At 47.6% G+C, this 26,766-nt stretch overlaps 1 protein-coding gene across 1 annotated transcript; it reads right to left on the bottom strand.

Annotated features, from left to right (window-relative positions):
• Nucleotides 1-26,766, bottom strand: Nobox (NOBOX oogenesis homeobox). The gene is made up of 9 exons (XM_047560745.1): nt 26,630-26,766; nt 26,174-26,304; nt 3,353-3,901; nt 2,795-2,976; nt 2,443-2,543; nt 2,085-2,170; nt 1,671-1,899; nt 914-1,215; nt 1-305 (listed from the first exon to the last, which is right to left on the bottom strand). Exons 1-9 carry the CDS (start codon nt 26,764-26,766, stop codon nt 1-3), a joined length of 2,022 nt encoding a protein of 673 aa, XP_047416701.1.

The raw sequence follows: 26,766 nt of genomic DNA, 5'->3' as shown, positions 1-26,766 counted from the left end.
CTAGGCGACACAGCCATTCCTGTCTTCCTCTCTGACCTCCTCCAATGCCGTGGGCGGCTCCAGGGACGAGGCGGGCTGCTTTTCTTGGGCCTTGCTGAGCGAGGGCCCAGTTCCTGGTCTGACCCCTTCTGGTGGTGGCGGGGCAAGGCCTGGCGAAGGCTGCCTGCTCATTGCCTGAGCACTGGCAGCTGCAAACAGATCAGGAAAGTAGCCATCTGCTCCTGCGGGAAGCCCCAGAGTCTGTGGGTAGAGTGGACCAGGGAAGGGCAGTTCTGGCAAACACAGGTCACTCCAGGGCACTGCACCTGGCGGGGGCGGGGTCGAGGGATAGAGGAATTACTGGACAAGATAAAGAGTAGCAAACATCATCCGGTGCATACCGGAAGGGATTCCCTTTCCCCTTCCACAGCCCCACAGCTTAGGACCCCAGTGCAAATCTTGGTGAGAAACCAGCACCCAGCTCTCCCCACTGGACCAGGGAGGCTCCCGGGCTATAGGTCCAGCAGTTGGTGACCATGGGTCAGGTCAAGTGCTGTCCCTTGCAGTCAGCAAGGAGAGTGGGGCCAGCTGTATGTGACTTCCATCCCCTTCCCTAGAATTCAGTCTCAATGAGTGGATGCTTCTGGGACTTCCAAGGTCCAGGTGGCCCAGTGACATGCTGACATTGGCTGCCATCTACTCTATGCCAAGTGTCTTCACTTGTATTGTTTCTAATCCTCCCGAGTCTTTCAATGACACGTGTCCTCATGTTCAAGTCCAGGACTCTGAGACTAAGAAAACTGTAACTAGCTAAGCTGGACTAAGCAGGGGCAGGCAGAAGGCTCACCCTGCCCCAGTCTGCCCTGCAGATAATAAGGCTGCCCGCGCACCTTCCTCCATTGTAACGGGATCAACCTGTCCAGCCCCAACTCACCCATGTTCCCAGCAGGTGGCTGCAGTAGAATCTGCCCCGATGGAGGGCCAGGGTAGTAGCCCTGTGACACGCCCCCACTGGGGCCACAGGGAAACATAAAGAGAGGGTCTTCTGGTGGAGGGAAGGTCAGTGGGCTGGGCATGGGGAAGGGGAAGGGAGGCAGATAGGAGAACTGGGGCTGAGGGGCCTGGAAAAGCGGAGTCTGAGGCGCTTGGGAGAACTGGAAGGGCCCCGGCTGGCTGCTCTGCTGGTGATCCTGGGCTTCCAGGTCTTCCAGATACGAGCACATGGGTGGTGAGACGCTGGGGGACAGAGGACTGCCGAGTGAGGTCCAGAGGCGGCCTGGTTCTTATGGCACCGCAGGCAAGGCCTGCCACTCCCTCCCCACACCCTGGGGACCCCACCCTCGCTGCTCCTTTTTCCTCCCCTCGCTCCGACCTGTCCTCTCTCTCTCTTTCTGCACTGTTGCTACAACATCCTAGATCATTCCTATTCCAAATCCTCTGTTTTTAAATACAGATTTCTTAGTTGTCAATGGACCTTTGTTCTGTTTGCTTGCAGTGCTGAGAATGGAACCCAGTGCCTCACGTGCCGGCGAGCGCTCACCACTGAGCCCCCGCCCCGCCCCACTCGGCCTTTAGTTCCCCTCACAGGTGCCTTCCTTGCTCCTCTGGGCCCTTCCCCTCCCAGGGCCTGCTTCCTCCTTCCACCCCTCCCGTGATGCAGCAGCTCTCTCTCCCCCTCTTAGCTTCCGTACCTTGTCCCCCAGGACCCGTAGGGACCATCCTTGTGGCTGCTCTCACTACCAGGAACATCGGCCAGCAGAGGCATCAGTTGGGGGGTGTGGGCAGGGCCCAGGGGAAAAGGAAAGTTGGTTCTTCGAACAGGTGGGGGGCTGAAGAGTGGTGGGGTCACCATCCTCTGCGTACCCTCGCTCTGTTGGGTGGGTGCCAGAGTCTGGTCGGACATCATCAGCATAGGGGGCTCTAGGAACAGAGGTCAAGGGAGGGCTCTGAGAAGACGGGGCGCCAGGCCTGGGATTGGGCAATGACGGACCTGAATGGGCCCCTCTGGCTTTGCCCCATCCCCATTTCTCAGACAAGGACCCTGTTTTCGTTGTCTTCTTAGCCGTCACCCCCCTCACCTGGAACCCCCTGAGGTGGGAGCTCACCTGGTAAGGTGTCCAGAGTGGGCTCTGGAGGGAAGGTGCCAGACTCTCTGTCCACGGCCATGGGAGGCGGGGGCTCCTCTGTAGAGCTGAAGGCAGGGAAAAGGGAAGACTCGCTCTGGTGGTCTCAGGATCTAGACCAGCCCCTCTGGGCACAGAGAGGGACACCAGATCCCCAAGCCCTCCTCCTGTGAGGCCCTGGGGGCAGCCCCCAGCCCCATCCCAGTCCCACACTCTGCACATCAGCCAGCGACCCAGGACCCACACCCAGCTTCCAACGCTCGCTCCTTCGGGATCCCAGGACCCCAGTTGGGCCTCCACTTCCACCTACTGGCAGGTCCAGGACGAAGGGGCGCCTCACCTGCACTGGCTGCTGGCAGCGGCTGTGGGACTGCCCTTGTTTTCTTTCCCATTCAATTTCTCAACTTTTCTCCACTTTGCCCGGCGATTCTGGAACCACACCTGTGGGGCAGAGACACTAGGAGAACCTGAGAAGGGGAGGGGAATCCAGAGTCCTGGCTGTCACACACAGGGCGCTGCCGCACGAGAGGAGCGCTCAGGGCCTCGCTTTGCTCTGTCCACTTGGCTGGACAACAAGGCCTCTGAACCGCTTTCCTCTTCTGACAGCTCATGGCACTAGCCCCGTGTCAGCTGGTGGAGAAGTGCCACAACCGAGACCCAGCTGCAGCCGCGTGCACGCTGAGGCTGAGCACCAGCCCAGGCCTCGGGGATCCAGTGGGTAGCTCCTCAGGCACCTCCCACCCAGCCAGTTGACCAGTCCCCTTTACCATGATGCGCTGGGGAGTGACCCCCACTGTCTGGGCTATCTCCTGGCGCTTGTCGCTGTCAGGGTAGTGGTCTTCTTGGAACATCCGCTCTAGCTCCTCCAGCTGGTCTGCAAGAAGAAACCAGCAGGAGGAAGTCGGTCACAGCGACACGGCAAGAGAGGAGGAAAGATGCCCCCCAGGGGTCTAGCAGAGAGGCCCACTGCCCCTACCCCAAGGGCCTTGCAGCTAAGTTCTCCAGTGGGCCCGGCATTCTCTCTTGGATCATGGCTGAGACCTGTGTGGGGTTTCATTCTGGTCCCAAGCTTGTTTTCTGCCGAGACGACCTAGCCTTCTCTTTGGGGTCAAAGGCTCTGCCCTGGGGTTAAGAGAGATCCCAGACAAAGTGATATAGGAACTAATCACACCCCTCTGGTCTCCGGGGCCACATTCTTCTACAGGGTGACGCCAGATCTCTTCGGTTTCCTCTCAGCTTCAGGGGCTTACCTGAGCGGTAAAGGGTTCGAGTCTTTTTCCGGACTTGGCAGGTCACTTCTGGGGGTCCCTTCTTCTGGTCTGTGTTTCGGCTGTTCTGGGTCAATGTGCTGAGGAGGTTGGCCAGGTGGCAGGGGCCCCGGCCTGACCCACAAGGCACGGGGTTGTGAGTGGCACAGGCTGACTTCGTGACACTGGGGGGTGATCTGGAGGCCAGATCCATGGCATTGGGCTTTCTGTGTTTGCCAGGGCCTGGAGAAGCAGGTCTCTTTAGTGTCTTTGCCTGTCGTGCTAGGAGGGAGGAGCCTTCCCCCTGAGGCTGGGGTCTGCTGGTGGCCAGTGTTCTGTCTTTGTGGACGGCCCTGGAGCTGGGCGGCTGGCACGTTTGCCTGGCATCGGCACGAGTTGCTTCCCCAGTGGCCTCTGGAGGTGGCGTCCCTCCTGAGACGGCACTGGGGGCTGGCAGCTCCTCATTCGGGGTATCCTGAGTGTGGGGGGCTGAACCCCGCAGCAGTTCCTCCTCCAGATCAACTACCTGGGACTGGCCTCCACCTTCCTGGCCTGTGGGAGAAGCAGCAGCCAGCACCCTCAGCACCAGGTGCGAGCAGGAATCTGGGCTCCAAGCACATGCTGCTTCCTGCTCTGCAGTGACCCCTTTTCATCTGCCTACCTATCACATGAGGTCCTAATTCCAGACTTCCCTTCTTAACTTGATGGTTGTGAAGATTAAATTAGATAATCCCACTGCTTTGGAAAATGTAAATAAATGGATACAACTCTAAAGAGGGCCTTGGCCCATGCTAGGAGAACAATCCTAATTTAGGATGCTTCCTCCCCATTTCCCCCCACCCCCAGATACCAGGAGATTGAAGGACAGGCATCTGTTCAGGTGTGTCCAAGGGACAACTGTTGGGAGTGAGAGCGGACTAGGAAGACAGAAAACAGATGGATTAGAATTCTGCTTCTCCCGAGACTGGAGCCCATAAGTGACTGCTGCAGAAGTGCAAGGCAGGGTTAGATGGGCCCCAGAGCTCAGGCAGGGAGGTGGAGGGAGGTAGCAGGAAGAGAGGCAGAAACCCTTCCCTCCTGGAACCCACTCTCCCTGCCAGCCATCCTCAATCCAATGCAACTCCACTTTCTCCAGCGTTCCCATTTCCTCCCCTCCTTCAGCCAGGCCAACCCTCCCTTTACAGGGGAGGGAAAAGGAGCCCATTTGGAACTAACACATCCTTTAAGCTTGTCTTCCTTTCTTCGAGCTGATAGATTCATCCAGAGCTTACCATGATCCAGGCATGGTGCTGAGTTAGCACCTTTCAAAGCTTGATACAGTATGCATTGAACCCCTGTGAGAAAGACACTTCTCCCAGATGAAGAAATGAGGATTAGAAAGTTGACTGACTGGCCCAAGATCAAACAGCACAGGGGGCACAGTTCTTCCCAGGGTCACCCTGCGCTCCCCTGCACATCCGGACTTACTCATAACCAGGGCTTACTCATAACCACAGAACCTTGGTCCAGGGACCTGCTGTATCATTTCCAATGAAATTGCAAAAGTTTGTAAATGAATGATAACTAGAGACTAAGGGCCATAGTTATTTGAATGGAATTGCATGCATCTTAAGTTCTTAAGAAATTATTTTCTAACAGTATGCAAAGCAGGAGGGCACACCTGGCTCAGGTGCTTTATCAGGTTGTGTCCTGGGATATAATAGGCAGGAGCTAGTCTGAAGCTGGTGTAGAGGGTGCGCAGCCTCCAGGGGCAAAGGGCCAAGGTTGAACGGAGATATGGGAAAGGAGGTGCAAATTAGCTTTAGGGCGTTTCGGTAGCACTTGTAGTAAACCTGGTACAGATACAGAGTAGGTGCTCAATAAACACGAGTCTCCCTCTTTTTTTTTTTTTTTTTTTTTTTTGTCCCAGGGGTTGAACCTAGGAGCGCTTAGTCAGCCACTTACGTGCCTTGCTGGAGTGATTTGCCCTAGTAAGAAGGGTGACAGGCGTCACCCCGGCCATACGCCTTCTTCCAGGTGCAATGGGAGATCTGAACCCCGACTCAGGGAAGTGTGCGGTCACCTCCCTGCCCCACTACAGCGCACCGGCCTACCCAAGCTTTTAGGTGGCCTAATGCCTGAAGCGGCCAGAGGACTCCTGGTCCCCGCGAGCCCCGCAAGCCCCAACCCCTTGCGCGCTCACCCGGCGGTTCCTTGCAGGGATCTTCCGTGGGCTCCATGGCCTGGACTCCCGCGCCGCAGCCGGCCGGGGCTGCACAGGCGCGGCTTAATGAAGCCTCGCCGGCAGGCAGGTGTGCAGAGCCAGCACGGGCCCGGCCGGGGAGCGCAGCCGGAGCGCGCCCCCTCACCCCCACCCCCAGGGCGAGGCCCACCCGGGAGGCTCTGGACGCCGCAGGGACTGGGAACTCCAACCGCTGTAGCCCGCGCTCCCCTCCCCCACAGGCCCAGAGGGCCGGGGAGCCCAGGTGCAGGTGTCGGCCCCTCCCCTCTGCCCAAAGCTGGGGCTGGAGGGGAGGAGAGGGGCAAGACTGCAAAGCCACTGGGGGTCCAAGCGCCCGAGGGCTCCCCCTCGCCCTGGGCACACTGGGTAGTGATTGTAATTTCCTCCTGAACCCCTTCAGTGGGGCGGTGGAAGATGACTTATGGAACCATCAAGGGATCCCCAAATGTGTACTTGTCCTTCTGCTCCTTCCTGGTCACTGGGCTCTCTCTCAACCTCAGGATGATCGAGTCCTAAACTCCTAGAGTGAAGGCCCTTCGTGTCCAGAGCTGCGCTCAGACAATGAAGAAAGAAGCTCAAAGAACTTGGGATGGCAGGTAAAATGTCTGGGGTAACAACCCGGATGGAGCACGCTGCACAGCGCAGAGGAGGCCGCCAGTAAAAGGGACCCGTTCCACCTTATTGTCACGTTTCCACCCATGGATATCTCGGTTTTATTCTGAGAAGGAATTCTCTTGGCAGAGATCTCACAGGGGAGGATCTTTATGATTCCTAGCTCATGGAATGTTTCATATCCTCTTTATTAAAAAAAAAATCAAAATGTAAAATTCTTATTGCCCCTGCCTTCTGCCCCTGAGTGGGGAAGTGGGGCAGTGGGAGGGGTAGGGCGGCTGGACCTGTTGAAACAGGTGCTTGGAGCAGGGCGTGGGGCGGTGAGCTCTGGCCAGGAGTCAGGTGTTTTGCTTTTAGGCTTTAAAAGACTCTGGACACCAGGTGCTTTCTTGCTACCATCAGTTATTGGTACATTTTCCTGTGTCTTCAATGGCTTTGCGAGTCTTGGGACCTCAGAGGGTCACGAGATCTTTGTTCTTTCTGAAACATAAAAATGTAAACTAACTTCATAGCAGTATGATCAAAACTTTGGGCATCTGACGTTTCATTTCTACTCCTTCCATAACATGGATATCCTAAGGTTAAGGTGGACTTTAGACAGAGCGCCCAGTTTCTCTGCAGGAAACGAAGGATTCTAGGCCATTCAAGCAAGGAATGGGCTCAGTGCAGTTGCTTTCCATGTGGAAAAGCAGCACTAGTTGGTGGTGACATGGTTTTAAGTGGAACACAAAAGTTCACCTGATTAAACACTTATAGGACAACTAATGTATGCCAGGCACCGTGGGCAAGTCACATCCTTGCCCAGAAACTCCCTGGTGGATAGAAGATGGGAGCAATAACACAAGGGTCATGCCAATACTGTGTGCTCAGTGGTGAGTTAGAGGTGCGTGTGAGCTCCTGTGGAGCCGAGGAACAGGACACTCAGCCGAACCGGGGCAGGGGCTTCTTGGAGAGAGTGGTCCCTGAGCCACGAGTCTCACAGCTTACCGTGTCGAGTCCTACCTACAACCCCACAGTGACCCTCACCGCCTGGATAAAGACCTAGAGCCTTCCAAGGACTGGTCTTTCCTCTGAAGTCTCAGCTTCCAGTGTCCCTACCCAGGTATCCCAGGGGTTTCTGTCTCTTTTGACCTAATGTTTTCTCAGAATATTCTTAAAACCCCCTGAATCATGATTTCTTAGGGAATTTATATAAAATGTGGCCTCCAGGTCCCAATCCCCAGAAATCTTACTTGGCAGGCCCATGGAGGGACCCAGAAGCATCCATTTTAATAGCCTCTCAGGTGATTTGTATACATATCAGAGTTTGAGTCATTCTTAGACTTTTCAAAAACAAATTCCACTAAAGTCATCGTGTGGAGGTGAGTGGGGGCAGCAAATGGCGGGTGCTCTATGGGAAGGTAATGACCTTTTGTCCTTTACTGAGGTGTCTGCTGCAATGAGAAGCAGGACACAATTAATTTCGTAATAGAGTGTCCTGTCACATTAAATTCAAAATAAATCACCCTTCTCTGCCATCATTTATGTTGTATTTTCTCTTGCTGCCTGTGCCCTCTGCCAGGGTACAGGTCAGAAAACCAAAGGCTCAAGTCACCTGTTGACTGGATGGCACCTTTATACACACTTTGAAAGATGCAGGGTCTGATAGTGCCAAAGGCTTTGTACAAGGACTCAAGGAATTTGAACATATTGGCATTTTTGCAAACACACATTGAATTTGTGGGACGTGGACTGTGAAGTTAGAAAAACTTTGGCTTTCTTGCTTGCTTGCTTTCTCAGTCTTGGTCTTCTTGGCTTCTTGTTGTATGCCTTTTCCTGCCTCCAAAATGTATTTTGTTTTGTGAAGAATATGATGTAATGGCTGTAAATGAAGTCCATCTAAGAGGTCTCTGAGTGTGGGAGAATGTCTTGATGTGCTTTGTTGGGGAGGTATTGTGTGGCCCACCCAGGCCCTTAGGTCATAATTTGAATGCATCAGTGGAGGGAGTGAGGTCTGTCGTGGAGGCTAAACACTGTGCAGAAGAAAGCTGCCCTATCATATGCCAAACAACAGGTGTCCTTATGGGCCTGGAAGGGATTTGTTTCTAAGTCCTCTTGACTACCTTTTGTCTTCATGATCTTCTGACTAGTTGATATACTTGACTTAGAGAAAAGGCAAGCTTATTCTATTCTATTCTATCCTACTCTATTTTGGGGTTTCTTAGTTTTCAGAGCTGAACCACAAACCACCAGCACCCACTTAGGAAGAGCCCTGTCTCCCAGCATCCTTTTCTTCTCATGGATATGAGAATGATGGAGCAAAAGGAGAACTCTCTGAGGCTGCCACCAAGTAGTTTTTTGTTTGTTCGTTTCAGCTTGTTGGCCATAAGACTAGGTTAAGCGCTCTTGTCCTTCCTCTCTCTTTCTGAAGAAGGTGCCTGATGGAGAACATTTTTCGAAGCAGAAGCACAAGGTGATTTGTTCTTATTCTATGGGACACACCCAAGTTAGGCAGCAAGAGGTCACTGGGAGACCTGGGAGCAGAGAGGCTAGAATACATCGTGAAAGGTAGGCAGAAATCAGCCCAGGCCCTGGCCAGGGAGATCAGAGGCACAGCAGATGTGGGAGGCAAGGACCCAGGAGGCAACAGGGAGAGAAGTTGTCCAAGGGAGGGAGGGGAAGGGTATGCCTGGGCCAAGCAGGGTATGTCAGAGACCAAGGCCAACCGTGCCTGCAGGAGGCAAAGGGCCAGGCGATCAGACAGGCACTGGGGACTCCTGGTGCCAATGTCCAGGTCAGACAGCAGGAGCCTCCCAAGCCTCTGCCCAGGGCCTGCCTTTGGGAACCTCGGGAAAGGATGGTTTGAGGTTGCTAGGGGAGGGAATCGAGAACACCTGGCTCAAGTGGAAACTGCCCTGGCAGGGCCAGGGCAGGTTCTGGCGTGAATCAGTGTAATAACTTTTACTGCCCTTGCCCCACGCAGTAAGACTGGATGCCTCTAAGGATGGTGGCCGCGTGGAACACGTAGCGTCTGCCGCTGTGGTTTATGGGGAATCCCATTGCTTGGGGTTGGTACTTCAGAAGATGCTTTCCCTTCTGTTCGGTCCGCGCCTCCCCAGGGACTGTTCAGAGGCGCTTTCTTCTTTCTGTTTCCCGGGTCTTCTCCAGGACTGCAAAGCTGTGGTGCCAACTGCAGTGTGGCCCTTGAGTGCCCCTCAAAATCCGGCCCCAACCTCCACTAGGGCTTGCTGATGGCGACTGCCCTTCTCTGTCCCTGTAGCCTCCACACAGCCTCTTGTTCTGGACTCTGAGTCCTCTCAGCGTGGCCTGTGCCTCCTCACACAGAGATCAAATCCTTTTGTCACCTTGAACATCTTTCCTACTCTTCTATTTCTGTCAAAGTCTTATTCACACCTTGAAGCCCAACCCAAGTATTCTCTTTCCTGGGAAACCTATGTCAGCCATCCACAGCTCGAACTGCTCCCTCCCCCGGCCCTGGGCTCGCTTTATATCACGTCACTTAGCAGGGGGCGTCCTGATGAGGAGTCTGCATGTTCTGCAGTATCCATGTCTGCATGCCAGTCACTTTCTCCTCCCTGCACAAGTAGCAACTCACTGGAGTCTCATAACAGCTCTTTGAAGTTCTACTGTTGGCCCCTTTTCATTGAAGGAGACACGGTGGCAGAGAGAGTTGAAATATTTTTGCCAGGCCACAGCCACCCAACGTTTGAACCCTGTTATTCTGCTTCCGGCTGCCCTCCCAGCAACTGGTCTACACTGTTCATTTGATCAGCTCGACCATGGTGCTGGCCACAGTGCCTTGCACAAGAGGGATTGATGACTGTTCATTGACCAGCCGTTGGTCCCTGTTGCCAGGAGTTACGGAGAAGGGAAGGAGGTGGCCATGGCTACCAAAGGTGGTGACAGTGGGGGGACTCTCCACCCAGGAGATAAAGTTGCATGGAACTAAATGCACCTGTGTGCACATGAGGGCAGCCTATGGTCACCTGGTGTGATGTTGTCAAAGAGTCACTCTAGATGTTACCCTGGGGGAAGCCAGGCAAAGGGTATATGGGAGCTCTCTGCTTTATTTCTTACTGTTCTTGTTTTTTCTATAGATCTGAATCTATAAAAAGTAGAAAAAATGGATCCCCCTGTTTTGACCACAAGTTCAATTCTTTTAGATTTGGTTAGATTTAATTCTGAAATTAAATTAATTACTGTATTTTATATGTACGGGCATTACTAACCTGATGTTGACAGTAGTTTTTGAATAAAGATTTAAATTATAGCTATCCTTTAATGGGGTGGATAGGCAAGCAGAGGGATTTATACTTAATTTGTTGTAAAAGTAAGACAATAATAGAAATGCAAATGTGTTAGGAAAATAGTGGTGAATACAGAATGATTAGAAATGGAAAAAATGCCATTTGTCCTCAAAGTATCAGTCACTTACCATTTGGTGCATCTCATCTTAGTGTTTGTATGGTTATTTTTGTTTTGTATGTGCTTGTGATTGCAATTTTACTCCGTGTGCACCCCAAAAAGGTCCTGTGAAGACAGTTCTGTATTGTTTTCTTCAGAAAACAGAGTCTTCAGAATTTATAGGGTGATAGCACTATAAGTCAACTGTTCACTAAGTGCTGGGAGAAAAATAAACTTGCAATTTAAATACCTACATTTTTATTAAAAACTGAAAGGGAAAATTTGTAATGAAGCTGCTAATTATTTTTCTCATACAGGCTTTCCCCCCCTCTTCCAGCAGGTTATTGGTCTAGGTTGGTTTTTTGTTTGTTTGCTTTTGCTTTTGCTTTTGTCTCGAGCCCACACAGAACCATGAAGTTGTTCATTGTACAGAGACAGGCTGCCAGGCAGGTGACTACACTCGGTGTCACCAAGGTGGGGTCTGTGAACAGAGGTCACAAACCGACAGCCAGCAGGGCAGCTTCGGCTAGGGCAGGAAGTGCCCCTGACGAGGTCTTTGCTCCTCCTTTGGTGTCCTGGGGCCATGCCATCTCTACTGGTGGCCTGGCTGGGGCCTGGGGGTTCCCAACAGGACCTGCTTTGTCAGGAGAGCTCAGCATGTCCGGGGAGGGTCTGTCTTCTCCCCAGGCCTGGTCCCCATGTTCTGCTGGAACTTTCGGGATCAGGACATGGGTTCTCCCTCCTCAACTGTGAAGCCTTTTTTTTAATCCCATGACACAGGTACCTTCCAGGTCTGGTGAAGAGAGTGTAAAAGAAGACAAGGTCAAGTCTTGGCCAGCAAGTTCCTCTGTCTTTTTGGAGAATCAGACTTAAGTTCACAAGCATGGTGACTCTTCCAGGTCTTTCAAATTGAAGATGACCTAACCTCGTTTTTTTTTAAATGTCTCCTTTGCTTGATGTCAATCAAGGACAAGATTGCCATGTGGGTTAGAAGCTGGAAGCACCTTCCCTTGCATGGAGGAGTGTATGGTGACAGGAGGCTGGGTTCATTGAGGCAGAGGCATGAAACAATGACAGGCTAGATTGATTACCTGGGAAATAATTTGGCCTGCCAAACCTGTTGTTCAGTTTGTTGGAAGGAAGCAATAGAACTGGATAGGCTACTAGACCTGGTCTTCATTTTGCAAAAGGCTTCTGATTGTCTATCTTACAAGCTGGGTTGCTGCATGTGTTATTAACTTGGTGCAAGGGAATGTGTGATTTTACCTGGGCAACCTGGAGGGGGTTCTGTCAGGTGGTCACTCAGAGCCATCCTAGGAGAGGGGTAGAGAGTGACAGAAAGGAGGGGGGCCATTTTGGAATTGTATGTACTGGAAATTATTAGAGAAATATTTTCTGATTAGGGATATAACTTCTGATCGAACTCTTAGCGCTACTGCCCCAGGGACAGTTCTTTATCTTTCTGTGCCTTGAGCGCATGAACAGGAAAAGCCCGTATGTCCTCAGACAGCACTCCTGAGTCCCATGCCCAAAACAGCTGCCTCTCTCGTCTTCCTATCTCTGTATCACCACCCAGTTGGATCAACCTTGGTTCCTTGCTTGCTCTCTCTCCCTCACAGCTTATGCATAAACTGTCTGAAGAGTCCCATTTCCCTCTCTCTGCTCCTACTCTGCTATGATCTATTCTCCACAGACTTGCCAGGAAGAGTGTCTTGAAATGCAAATTAAGTCACCTGTGTCCCTCTTCTATTTATATGCTTTAATGAGTTCCCATTGTACTTAAAGGAAAATTAAAACTTCTTCCTGAGGCCCTGCATGACCCAGCCTCTCCTACTTCATCTTGGGCAGCCGATCTTGTTCTTCAAGTCCCTGAAACAGATCAGTATTTTTCTGTCTTTCTATCTTCACACATGCCCTTGTTGACTTGGAAACTTCTTTGTTGTCTGGTAGCTAGTCCACACTCGGGTCTCGTCTTCAATGTTAATCCTCAATGAGGACTCCCTCCGCCTTGCAATCTGCTGCCCTCCTGCCACCTAATATTTTGTTTCCATTATATCACTTCAGATGACATGGGATCATATTTTTGTTTACAGGTCTGTCTCCTCTAAGTTTCTTGGGTACAAAAACTATACTAATTTGTTTCACCACCATATACCTCCAGGTACTATGTACTTATACACTGTCCTATACACAACAGGCATTTGATAAGACTATTAAGTTGGGATCCTTCCTGGAAATATTCGTTGAGCATTTGAGAAGTGAAGAATCCAGTGACCAGGAATAACATATACCATGTTAGAATCCATTGTGAAGAACACAGACAGACTTGGCATTAATCTCTGGAAAAGTTCACAGTCTCTGGAGTCCATGAGTCCATGGCTTTTTAGAGGCTGAGAAGAGAAGCAAGAGCCAGTATCACAACCTGCTAGGGCTGGCTCAGTCTTCAGCAATGGACACAAACAACTTCATATTGAAGGTGGCCTTCTTGTAGTCAGTGTATAGTTGTTCTTCTCTGTTTATCCTGTCCAACCCTCTGCCTTTCCAATAGGGTGTTTAGGATATTTACATGGAATGAAGTTATTGATATAATTGGGTTTAAATTTAACATCTTCCTATTTGTTTCCAATTTGTGACATCTGTTCTTGATTCTTCTTTTTCTGCCTTATATTTGAGTAGCCGGGTATTTTTATTTAATTTAAATCTCATTTGTTGAATTATTACTACACCATTGTTTCATGACATCACTGATCTTTTAAGTGACTGCTTTGGGACATGCAAGATATGTTTTACTTGACAAGTTACCTGCAAGTGATATCACACTACCTCACTAAACACAGCAAGCTGAACACAGCAGGTTTCTGTCCCCCTTCCTGGCCTTTGTGCTATCTCTGTCATACGCTATCTCTGTCATACATTTTCCTTCCGCTTATGAAAAGCGGATATATACATTGTTATTTTGGTCTTCAATAGCCAATTGTCTTCTAAAAATGTTTTAAAAATAAGAAAAAAATAGTACTATATTTTGCTTACATATTTGCCATTTCCAATGCCCAGCATTCTTTTGGATGGATCTAGATTTCCATGTCATATAATTTTCCATGTTAAAGGAATTCCTTTCAGCATTTCTTGTAGGAAGTCTGGTGATGAATTCAGCTTTGCCATTTCTGAATAGTTCTTTCTTTGCCTTCATTTGTGAAAGGTGAGTGTAGATTTGTATGTCAACAGTTGTTCCATGAGTACTTTAAAGATTTGTCCACTGTCTTCCACCTTCATTGTTCCTTAGGAGAAATCTGCCATCGTTCTTATCTTTGTTCATCTACACACCTTTTGGTCTCTAGTTGGTTTTAAGATTTTTCTCTTTACCACTGGTTTTAAGAAATTTGATTATGATGTGCCTTACCATTACTTGCTTTATGCATCTTGTGCTTGAAGTTTATTTAGCATATAGTTCCCATTGATTTGGGAGATGTTTCATCTATTAATTCTTCAAATATTTTTTTCTGTATCCCTTTCTGTCTCTTTTCTCTCTCTCTCTCTCTCTCTTTTTTTTTTTTTTTTTCAGTGCTGGGGATTGAACCCAGGGCCTTGTACTTGCAAGGCAAGCACTCTACCAACTAAGCCATATCCCCAGGCCTCTTCTCTTTTTTGAGGGTTTCAGTTTTACTTCTGTTAGCCTTTTGAAATTGTCTCACAGTTCACTGATGCTTTCCATACCTTTTTCAGGCTTTTTATCTTTCCATATTTCGTTTAGACAGTTTCTATTACCGTGTTTTTGAGTTTTCTAATTTTTCCTTCTTCAGTGACTATAGTTAATTCCATCCAGTTGAATGTCTCAGACATGGATTTTTTTTCATATTCTGAAATTTGATATGAGTTACTTTATATCTTTTTAAAGTGTACTTATTTTCCTCTGCACTTCTGAATACATGGAATAAAATTATATGATTCTCATATTCTTATCCTCTATTTTGGGTATATTTCTTTCAATATACTTTCATCTTGATTATGGGTTATCTTTTCATGCTGCTTTGCATGCCTGAAAATGATTTCTTAGGTACCAGGCATTGTGAATTTTACCTTGTTGAATACAGTGTTTGTGTGTGTTTATGTGTGTTTGTGTGTGTGTGTGCTTATGCGTGTCCCTGACTTACAGCGGCTTGACTTGAGGTCTTTCAACTTATGAGGTCTAAAAACAATATGTATTCAGTAGAAATCATTCTGTGAATTTAAAGTTTTGATCTTTTTCCTGGGTCAGTAATATGCAATATGAGACCTTCTCATGATCCTGGGCAGCAGTCAAGAGCAACAGGTACTGGTCAGAAATGCAATACCATGGGTGACAACTGGTGCTCTGCAGAGTTGTGCTGCTAACTCGTTTGATGGATTAGGTGTGCTAATGCATTTTTCACTGACAATATATTCAATTCATGATGGCTTTAGTATGACATAACCCCATTATAAATTATATGTATATATGCATGCATGCACAAGTATGCATGCACAAGCATGCATGCATGCACACACACAGTCAGTCATGGGTTCTACATTCACAGATTTAACCAACTAAAGATCAAAAATATTCTTTACAAAATAATGTGGTTGTACTATACATGTACAGAGTTTTTCTTCCTGTAACTGCCTAAACTATATGGTATAACAACTATTTACAAAATATTTACATTGTATTAGGCATAATCAATAATTCAGAGATGATTTAAAGTATACAGGAGATGTGCGTAGGTTTCCTGGAAATACTACACCATTTAAATTGGAGATTTTGGTATACATAGGATACTGGAACCGATCTCTCACTGATAACTGAGCAAAAACACGTGTGTGTGTGTGTGTTGCTCCTAAGTTTTGTTCTGTTGTTTTGTTACTTAGAAACACTTTAAATCCTTTGAGACTTACTTTTAAGTGTTTTCAGGTACAGTCAGAGAGGCGGTCAGTCTAAGGCCAATTTCCCCAATGACTGAAGTGATAGGCACAGCCTCAGTACCTGAATATGAATACCAAATATGAATTATAGTGCTCATCCTCTCTGGCTGGCAGGAATCCAGATTGTTCCTGGTCCTATGTGAAATTTACTCATTTTGCCTCTTATTTTCCATCGATTGGTTCTTTTCCTGGCTAGGGTAGTTTTCTCACACACATGCATTGATTGGCCATCACCTGCAGACTTGGGGTCCCCCTTTCTCATCCTCCTCTCCATCTGTTCTCCTCTCTCTGTGTAGAACTTTCCTTCCCAGCACTGTGTCCTATGAATTCTAGCCACCTCAGTCTCCTTGAGTTCTCAATTCTGTGTCCTCAGCTCAGCAAGATCACTCTCTTCCTGGAAACTTTAAAATTTCCTTCAGAAAACAAACTGGGGAAATTGTGGGACTCACCTCATTTGTTTCTCTGCTCCCAGGAATGAGTGTCCTTCAAGGGTTGTTGTCCAGTGGTTGAAACCATTGAATGACATGCTTTGCACAGTGTTTTAGTTGCTGAAGATCACAAGGTAAATCTGATGTCTGTTCCTTGATACTTACTGGACGCAGAAGTGCCCACAGACTACATATAAACCCTGGTTTGCTTCCCGCTGTCCAGAGGATAAAGTTCCAACTCTATTTCAGCACTTTTGGTCCTATAAAGGCTGACATCATGACAACCTCATTCCTAACCTGCATACAAGCCACTTTTAGGAACTCAAAACATCTGTACACATCTTGACCGTCTGCAAACATTTCCATATCTAGTGCACTGGATGAGTGCCTCCCTGTGTATCCTCCATCTGGCCAAATTTCACTTTTTCCTCAAGACCCTACCAAGTTAACATTTTTTTCTACTAAACTAATCCAGATATTGGTGTTAGTTGGTATAGGATTTGCCTACATTTTGAAAGTGTTATTTTGACTTCTACCCCTGACCAAGATCTCCTGATTTCCTGGAGGGTAGTAACATCTATGTCTTATTTAGATTTTAATTTCTCAGCCAACCCAGTCCCTGACATAGGCTCTGGGAAAATGTTTGCTTTATAAATGAACACCCAGTCCTAGTGTATAATCTTGCTTTCTAAAGATAGTATTGGCTTCATTATTTGGGAAATGTGGGAATGATAAATTAAAAAAAAAAACAAAACTAAAACTTTGGGCTGGACTGCCTGCCAGGGTCTAGCAGGTGTTCCACATTATGCTAATCAGCAAGGATGTTGGGCATGTGCTGGTTCCCTCTAGGACATCATCTCGTCATTAAAACAATTTGTAGCTGAGAGTCTAAAGTTTTTTTCTCTCACAGATGGTAGAGACTTGTTTCTGTGAGAGGTAGGTACAGGAAAAGTTATTTCTTACAATCTCTTTAGAGATAATGCAACCACTTCCAAAGCATCTGTTTTACTCTGAGAGAGTTGGAGTCGGCATGATTCTGGCCTGAGAAGCCACCATCTTAGAAGTCATGTCTCAGCTACCTTCTGGGATGTGTGCACTCAGGATGAAGGTATGAGGCATTCAAGGTTCTTACCTGCTCTTCAAAGTTGACAAGAACAAAAGATTTTGGAAGCCCAATCCTTTATTCAACATAGGGAGAACTTATCAGGTATGTTCCAGAACAAAACAAAACTCGCCAGAAATTTTAAAAGCTCAATACTGAGTTTATTTGTGTGCTTGCCAGACAAGTAAATATACCTCATGAATGAAATTCACTGTTTAGTTAACTGGAAGTGACAAGGAACTTATCCTCTAGGAAGAAGGCTTCAAACTGGTTATACTAGGTAATGATTTAAAACTCCCTATGAATGGAAGATAAATGAATTCATAACCATTCAAATGAATGGTTGGTCAAATCATTTCATTATTCAGAAAATAGTCTATGCTTTGGTCCAGGAGGATGTTCACATAGCAGATAGTCACAGTACTAATGTCCTCTCTCAGCAAGGGATGTTGACTTGCTGAATGTTCATGGCTGTTGGCCAACTTTTCCTGGTTGGAAAAAGTTTTAGTGAAACCCAGCACTCGGTTTTGACCTGTCCTAGTCATTTGTAGCTGAAAATGGAAACTTCCTTTTATAGGTGTGGTAAGATCATTTTTCCCATGTGGGATTTTTTTTGAAAAACACACAATTTAACTTGGAGTGGAGTACAACACAGGATATATGTTGGTAGGGAAAAAAAACAATGATGTTTGATAAAGAATATATCAATATTAATTATTTAGTCTCCAGGTGTTGGGGTAATTTCTGTTTTTCATTTTGTCATTGATTTCTACTCTCAGTTCATTATGATCTGATAGAACACAAGGCAGTATCTCTAATTTTTTGCATTTCCTAAGGACTGCTTTGTGGCATAACATATGGTCTATTTTCGAGAAGGTTCCATGTGCTGCTGAGAAGAAAGTGAATCCACTCATTGATGGATGGAATATTCTATATATGTCTATTAAGTCTAGGTTATTGATTGTGTTATTGAGTTCTATGGTTTCTTTGGTTGGTTTTTGTTTGGAAGATCTATCCAGTGGTGACAGTGGTGCGTTAAAGTCACCCAGAATTATTGTGTTGTGGTCTCTTTGATTCCTGAAATTGAGAAGGATTTGTTTGATGTACAGGGATGCACCATTGTTTGGGGCATAAATATTTATTATCGTTATGTCTTCCTGATTTATGGTTCCCTTAAGCAGTATGAAATGTCCTTCTTTATCCCTTCTGACTAACTTTGGCTTGAAGTCCACTTTATCTGATATAAGAATGGAAACCCCACTTTTTTACTGAGTCCATGTGCATGGTTGGTTTTTTCCCATCCTTTCATCTTTAGTCTGTGGATGTCCTTATCTATGAGATGAGTCTCTTGCAGGCAGCATATTGTTGGCTCTTTCTTTTCAATCCATTCTGTCAGTCTATGTCTTTTGATTGATGAGTTTAGGCCATTAACATTCAGGGTTATTATTGAGATATGATTTGTATTCCCAGTCATTTGGGCTTAATTTTGGTTTTTAAGTTGGCTTGGTTTCTCCTTTGAGTGGTTTTTCTCTAAGGTAGTTCCTCCCTTTGCTAACCTCCATTGTTGTTTTTCATTTCCTCCTCATGGAATATTTTGTTGAGAACATTCTGTAGCACAGGCTTTCTATTTGTAAATTCTTTTAACTTTTGTTTATCATGGAAGGATTTTATTTCATCTTCAAATCTGAAGGTAAGTTTTGCTGAGTATAGGATTCTTGGTTGGCAACCATGTTCTTTCAGAGCTTGAAATATGTTGTTCCAGGCCCTTTTAGCTTTTAGAGTTTGGGTTGAGAAGTCTGCTGCTATCTGTATTGGTTTCCCCCTATATGTAATCTGATGCTTTTCTCTCACAGCCTTCAAAATCCTATCTTTATTTTTAATGTTAGGCATTTTCATTATAATGTGCCTTGGTGTGGATCTGTTGTGATTTTGTGCATTTGGTGTTCTGTAAGCCTCTTGTATTTGATTTTCCATTTCATTCTTCAGGTTTGGGAAATTTTCTGATATTATTTCATTGAATAGGTTGTTCATTCTTTTGGTTTGTATCTCTGTGCCTTCCTCAATCCCAATAATTCTTTAATTTGGTCTTTTCATGATGTCCCATAGTTCTTGGAGATTCTGTTCATGATTTCTTACCATCTTCTCTGTTTGGGCAACTTTATTTTCAAGATTAAATATTTTGTCTTCATTATCTGTGGTTCTGTCTTCCAAGTGGTCTAGTCTTTTGGCGATGCTTTCCATTGAGTTTTTTATTTGGTTTATTGTTTTTCCTTCATTTCAAGGATTTCTGTTTGGTTTTTTTTTTTTTTTGAGAATCTCTATCTCTTTGTTGAAATGATCTTTTGCTTCCTGCAGTTGCTCTTTCAACTGCTTATTGGTATTATCATTCATTGCCTGCATTTGCTCTCTTAACTCATCCTTTACTTCGCAAATCATCTTAATCATGTGTAATCTGAAATCCTTTTCTGACATTTCTTCTAACATACTGTCATTGGATTCTATTAATATAGAATCTAGATTTGTTTGGATCATTTTCTTCCCTTGTTTTTTCATGTTGTTCATGTATCTTCCCCTCTAGCAGTGCAGATCTGGGGTACTGCAGATTTCCCCCTATAGGCTTATAGTGACCCTATAGGTTTCCAAAACCCTTTCTTTAAGGGGAGATCAATATTAGCAGTGCCCAATTCAGACACTATGCAATCCTAGACCAAATAGCCCCTATGAGCACAATAACAAAATTGTCATAATAAACAGAATGAGTTCAACTATTATTCAGTATAACAAACAGATTTGCAATAAGGTCTGCAGTTTCTAATGGAGGACAAAGAGGATGAAGAGGGATGTAGGATGTAGTTGTTAATGGGATAAGAAAAGTTCTAGATAATAGAAGTTCTAGATAATAGAAAAGGTGAGAGTGTAATCAAAAGAAATTGGATGTTAGCATGCAAAAAGGAAGAAAGAGACTCTAAGGGAACAGGTAAACAAAAGGAAAAAAAGAGCCAAAAAAACTAAAGAAATAAAAACTTAAAATTGTTCAATAAGGAGAAGAAAGAAAATCTATACTGTAACAGTCATATAGTATCCAAACCTCCCAGTGTTCAGTAGCCTGATGCATGAGAGGTACCTGATGATGAGCTTGAAGTCTCCAGCAAACGTCTAAGGATGGGATTTGCCCCACCTAATGATCAGAGCTACGACTTCCAGGATTATCCAGGATGGCCACTCTGACTTTTAAATGTGTTGGCAAATGGGGAGCTGCAGCTCAGGGTGTGGCCATGGTCAGCAGGAGGTCCTGGAGGCGGGGTGCAGTTGGTCAGGCAGGGGTCCTGGAGGTCGGGTGTGTTTGGTGTGGTTGTGGGATCCTGGAGGCCGGGTGCAATCAGTCCGTCTGGGGTCCCGGTGATAGGGTGCAGTCAGTTGGTTGGTCTGGGGTTCCTGGTGGCAGGGAGCAATCAGTCGATGTGAGGGTCCCAGAGGCAGGGAGTGATCGGTCAGGCTGAGGGGTTTTGGAGACGGGGCTCAGTCAGTCCGGCCAGGGGTCCTACGGGGCCTGGCTGTTGTCTCAAAATAGCGGCAGCCACATGTAATCAAACCTGCAGGTACTGTCACAGTGAACTTCCAGGCAACAGCAGGCAGCTGGTGCTCCACTGGAGGTCTGCAGTCAGTCTGCTGGCTGCTGTCGGACGATCCGGAGGTGAACCTCGGGTGGTGGGTGATGGGTAGGTGAAAGGCAGGCGATGGACAGGCAAGAGGCAGGCAAATGGCGGATGATAGGCACCAAGAAACAGATATCCTCTGCTTGAAACTGGAGTTACGGAGCGACAAGGAACGCAGCCTCCCTCTAGTCCGCCATCTTGGATCTCCCTCAATATTACTTAAATTAATGTTAATACATATTAATATAGGACTCTTAACAGGTAAAATTTATCAAATGCTGCTGAAAAGAACTCAGGCCTTGGAGTAGGGAAGATGCGGTTCTGCATGACAGTTTGGCCACCTATTAGCTAGACACATCTAAGTCTCATTTTTTCCATATTTCTTTATCAGTCTCCTGAGTGAACAGGAAGATCATGTGAGATGATATACATAAACCAGCTCCCTCAGGTGTCCACCTGCTCCTTATGTGATGACAAGTGAAAAACTGAGAGCTTCCCTCCCCAAACCCACACCCCCATGGCCAACCCTCCACACCCTCCTATTCCCTCATCTCCTTCCAAACACGCCCCTTCCCTTCTTCCCCCTCTTTCTGTGTATCTCCTTTTATTTCTCCCCTGATATTTAAATACCATTTTCAGATCTAAAGATGACCTTTATTCATATTCCTCATTAATAAAGTCTACATTAGAACTCCAACGCAATGTTCATCTTTAGAATAAGATTCTGAACGCTTAGTGTTGAAAATTGGGCAGTTAAATGAAACTGCAGAGAGTTTTAGACTTGGGAACAGCAGAGAAGCAGCCTTGTATGGCCATATCCAGTGATATCCTCTCTACACAGGGCCCCATGTGGCCTATTGCAGAATCCTAATTTTACTCAAATCACAAAGACCTGCCTCGATCGGGCCAAGAACACCTTGGGAAACACTTGGTACTTGATGACCAGGCTGGATAGTCTGTCATTCTCTGCTGCGATCGGGAGAAAAGTGTCAAGATGTGAGGACTCCAGGAAGCAGAGGAATTCATGGGGTTATAAACGAGTACATGCCCAAGTTCCCATAAAACACAGTGAAGAACTAGGTTCATTGTGGTATCAAAACACTTGCCATTGAGAATACAGGAGACTTCTGGATTCCTGACCCCCAAACCTGGGGGAACTGCCAAACTTCTCCACCAGTTTCTTACCAAAGGTAGTTTAAAACTGTCTCGAATGCAGGTGGAAGAATTTTTTCTAGAGAACTGACCAAAGTCCACAGCACAAAGTGACCTAGACTGTCTACAATGTTGTTTTGCAACTTCTCTGGGCAGGTGTAAGATTCTAATGTTGGCTACTGTGTGTTTGGCAAAGGGCCATCTGTGAGAGAGGTGTGCAGAGAGAACCTTCCAGAGGTGAGGAGACTGCACTGTGGCCCAGCCAGGAGGGGATGGGATAACCACACTGCAATACTAAGGAAAGATGATCCTCAGATCCCCCTGTACAGGAGCAGCAAGGCTTAACTTTCTCTCAGAGGACAGGTCCGTCACTGGCCTGTGGAGCATCCTGCTCTGTGTACCCAGGGGCCCAGGCCGACCCCTGGCTGATCACCTGGAAAGCACATCCTCTTCCTTGGACCCGCCCACAGGAGGAATGAGCACCTGCAATTGCCTTTGTCCGGAGTTGAGCCCATCCCTTTTCATCATGCAGTGTCCCCTGAATAATCATGTGGCCTCGATTCATTGCAAGGACACTTGGAAAATGTGTGGGAAAATGTGTGAGAAAACGGAATATTGAAGGGAAGGGTGGGGGGCACTATTGTTCCTGCCTGGGTCTGCTCTTCTGGTCAGTGAATGTATATTTGCTCCCTTCTTCTCAACATCCAGAGACGACCTGAGAATTCCATGTGATTAACGCATCTGGCATGGATTCCAGGGGCCCCGAGTGCCGTGCAGCGTCACTGTATCCGGCCAGGACCTGGCTCCTCCTGGTCTGGGGAACTAAGAGCTAAGAAGCCAAGGGGTTGCTTCTCTCGCAAGCACACATGGTAGGTCAAGAACAGCTTCCCTGTAATCAACACATCTGTAAGGCCAGCACGGGAGCTCTGACCATGCGCTGTCTGCTTGGTGGCCCCTCCTTAGCAGAAAGAGGGGCTCTTCTTCTTCCCTCTGTGCCTTTCCTGCTGCCCGAGAGGGGTCTCATATTTCTAAACATAATCTGTGCAGTGAAGGCAGTCTCTCCAAGTTTCTCCAGGAGCCCACTTGTTCCTGTTAGCCCACCCTGCTGAGCTCTCTCCTCTGCCTGAACACGTTCCATTATGTGTACTAAGCACGTTCTCTGTGTAAAGCGTGCTTCTCTGTCTGAGGCTAGGGGTGACACGGATGAACACCCACGTCTGTCAGTGGCCCTCAGAAGCCATGGAATAGGTGGGAAAGAGATGTTTCCAGATACCTTTTTGAGATATAAAATGTGCACTTTGTTATTATTGTTTCTTCTTTTGTATTAAGACACTTGATCAAACCTTAGCATTCTTTAGCCTCAGGGTACTTTTCCGGCAGGGGCTTGGAGTCAAAGACTCCTTGTCTTTCCTAAAAGTTTAAGTGGTATGAAAAGGAGGGAGGGGCGAGGAGGGGAATCACTTTGAAATGGAGTAAGCAGGTAAATTTCCCACCTGTGGGAGGGGCTGTGAAGGGAACCCAGGCACCTTTGGGCAACATCCCAAGGAGGGGCAGAACCACGAGAGGCTGGCTTAGCTGGCCTCCCTGGAGGCCCAGGTTTTCCAAGCATGGGTCTTGCCTTCCTTGCTGTTCCATCGTACTCTCTGGGCTCCTGCTGAGGGCACAACACTTGGATGTACAGATGCTATTAGGGTCCCCTTCCGACTAATCCCCAGAGAGTCAAAGTGAACACACAGTAATGCAAATCACACAACGAGGTTTTATTCAAGCAAGCTCGAGCCTGGACTGCGACCAGCCCCTCAGACAGATACAGTGGCTGGCGGGGAGCGGCCCCGAGTGGCGAGAAAGCGCTCTATTTAAGAGCTTTTTCAGTATTCATACACAAGGACCTGTACATTATTGGTTAAAATTCAGATAGCTAAATATTTGTCCTCTTTTGGTTTAGTCCCTCCACTTTATTTGAATCTTATTGGGTCCCCCCAAAACAGAACGGTCCTGGAGAGAGCAGGGCAGAGGGAAGGAGTGAATTATGAGGGAGAGGGGTCAGGGCTAGGTTCCCCTGTCCTTGATAGATGGGGTCTCTGGACAGCTGCACATTCCTCAGGTAGATCTCTCTGAACAGCCTTGATAAGCCCGGGGCCCAGCTCATCCCATGTGACCTGTATTGGCTGTTGAAGGCGCCGCTGCGGCTGCTGGATCCTCGGGGCTTGCAGGCCCTTTCCCTGGGGGCCCAGTTCACGAAATAGCTTGTTTATACAAGAGGGCTGCACGGATGGCACCCCGTTCTCAACATTCCCCCCTTGAGTTGTTCACAATGAGGAATCATACTCATTGGGGCGTCCCGCCTACCCATCCTCTGGGGTCGGTACTCTCTCGTATTGTTGCCTTAGCACCATCAGTTGGACTGTGCTTACACGGTCCTTAACGAAAGCTATCAACTTATTCAAAATGTAGGGACCAAAGATTAGGAGTATGAGTAAAATAATAAGCGGCCCCAGCAAGGTAGAAATTAAAGTGGTCAACCAAGGAGAGGAGTTAAACCATGACTCAAACCAGCCCTCTGTGCTTCCCGTTCCTTCTTTTGTTTTGCTAGCCCTTCCCTAACCTTAGCCATAGATTCTTTAACTACTCCTGAGTGGTCGACATAAAAGCAACACTCTTCTCCTAGGGCCACGCATAATCCTCCTTGCTGCAGGAGAATCAAATCTAACCCCCTCCTGTTTTGCATCACTACTTCCGCTAGAGAAGTGAGGGACTCTTGAAGGTGTGAGACGGAGGTTTCCAGTCTCTCAATATCCAAATCAATAGCCGCTCTTAAACTAGAGTAATGTTGGCTCTGAGTTATTAAGGAAGCTGTTCCTGTCCTGGCTCCAATGAGTCCCATACCTAGAACCATACTGAGGGTTAGGGCCATAAGAGGTTCCCTCTTGGCTCTCAGGGGGTCCCCTCTTAGTTGCTGATAGAAGTCCTCATCTGAATGGCACAACAGCCTGGGAACTAGCCTAACGAGAACGCAAAAACCCTGGGAGTTACTGAGTACCTCTGTGTGGGCACATGGCGTGAGTCCTGCAGAACAGGCCTACCAAGCATCCTGCTGGGGAATTAGGTATTGACTCGAGTTGCCCAGCGGCATCGTTAAGTTGCATAAGGGCTGGTGAGATTCGGGGATACGGCCTACACAGAGCCCTTGTCCAGTAACGTGTTGTAAGGTTAAGGTACCCTTTGATTGCCATTGGCATTCAGCAGAGCTGTGGGAAGGGGTGTAGTTCCCTAGGGTTGCTATGCCTTCATAATATGGTGGGGTGCATCATAGCACAGCCAACAGGATGTAGTCATATTGGGCTTAGAACTGTTTAGGACTTAGTAGGATTGTTTCAGAAGCACTAACAGGGGGTCCTCAGGTCTCTGCTGGGAAAATGACAGATCCCGGTGGTGAGGTCTCAGAGTCAGGGGTCGTGGTTGAAACCTGCATTAAGCGTGGCTTTGGGGTGCTGGTAGGTTGAAGATTGTCTACTTGGGTTAAGTACCTGGTTAGGACCAATGCTGTTATGCTCAGGGGTCTCTGGACTAGCTTGATAGTAAAAATTAGTCCAGGATTACACCCACGGTGGTATAGCCTTGGCCCCCAGGTCTTTCCTGTCTCCCAGTTTGCCTTCTTCACCGTGGGGGTAGACTTTATGACCAATGGGTTGCAGCGTCCCCCTGGGGTAGCTAATGGGAAGGCAGAATATCCCGATTGGTCTTTGTTATAGCATGGCCCACAGCCCACCCTTTTACCGTTCTGTTGGCAGTAACCTCGTCCCACTTCTTGCATGTTACCACCCCTCTTCACTAAGATTAGGTCTCCAGTGATGGGGGGGGGGGTCCACATGATCCACCCAGTAGATTCACACCCCCATGCTTTACAGTAGGCACTTTTGGGACCTCCGCACTTGGCAATACGCTCTCTGTCACACGAGTGAGCGGGACAGACGTAAAACCCTAGGTTTCTGGTATTACTACGACCTCCAGTGGTCCTACACCCATACCCGGGGAAAGGTTCCTGATCCGAGGGGTCCCATGCATCCCCCACAAGGTCACATAAGTCCAGGAGATCAGGAGATCAGGGAACCAAGTTCCCTGGGGGGCGAGGTCTGAGGATGTGGCATTGGCTACTTTGCCGGTTTCTGCATTAATGATCATCCAGGTTTGGTTCCAAGGGAGGTGGGGGTTCCCTCGAACCAGCACAATGCTTACAGTTAGAAAGCAAAGGGCTACTGCCTGGATCGGTTTCCAAGTTATTTTGAACGAGGTGTGTGGATTGTCTTTTACGCAAGCGGGGAGCCAGACGATCGCTCGGAACAGTCGGGTGTTCCACATCCTTCCCCCGGAAGCTCAACTTCAAGGGGTTGTCTGGGTGCCTCCGCGCTGTCCACTCCTCTGCCTCTTTCTGTTCCTCAATGCTGGCCCGGCATAGGTGTGAGTGATGAACCCAGGGTCCGATGCCGTCAACCTTAGCAGCAGTGGGGTAACCAAGACAACCACGTAAGGCCCTTTCCAACGTCCCTCCAAGGTGCGACCTCGGTGTTTCTTTACCATATCCAGTCTCCTGGGACAATGCCATGTTCCAGACTTGGGGGGTCATGGGCCTCATAAAGTGAGCGTACCAGGGGCCAGATTTCACGCTGCACCTCAAATAAAGCCTTGAAACTGGCTAAATAATTTGGAGCCATATCAGTACCTCAGTCAGATAATGTACAGACAACTATGGGGGGTGGAGCTCCATACAGAATTTCGAAGGGCGTCAATCCATGCACATAGAGTGAGTTCCGAACCTGGAAGATGGCATAAGGCAGGAGGGTCACCCAGTCCCCTCCAGTCTCAATAGCCAATTTGGACAAAGTCTCCTTCAAGGTCCGATTCAT

Source organism: Sciurus carolinensis, chromosome 8 (assembly GCF_902686445.1).
Source record: "Sciurus carolinensis chromosome 8, mSciCar1.2, whole genome shotgun sequence".
In the NCBI taxonomy this organism is placed as follows: domain Eukaryota; kingdom Metazoa; phylum Chordata; class Mammalia; order Rodentia; family Sciuridae; genus Sciurus; species Sciurus carolinensis.
Note: the sequence above shows the minus strand (reverse complement) of the source record. Positions and strands in the feature narration are given on the sequence as shown.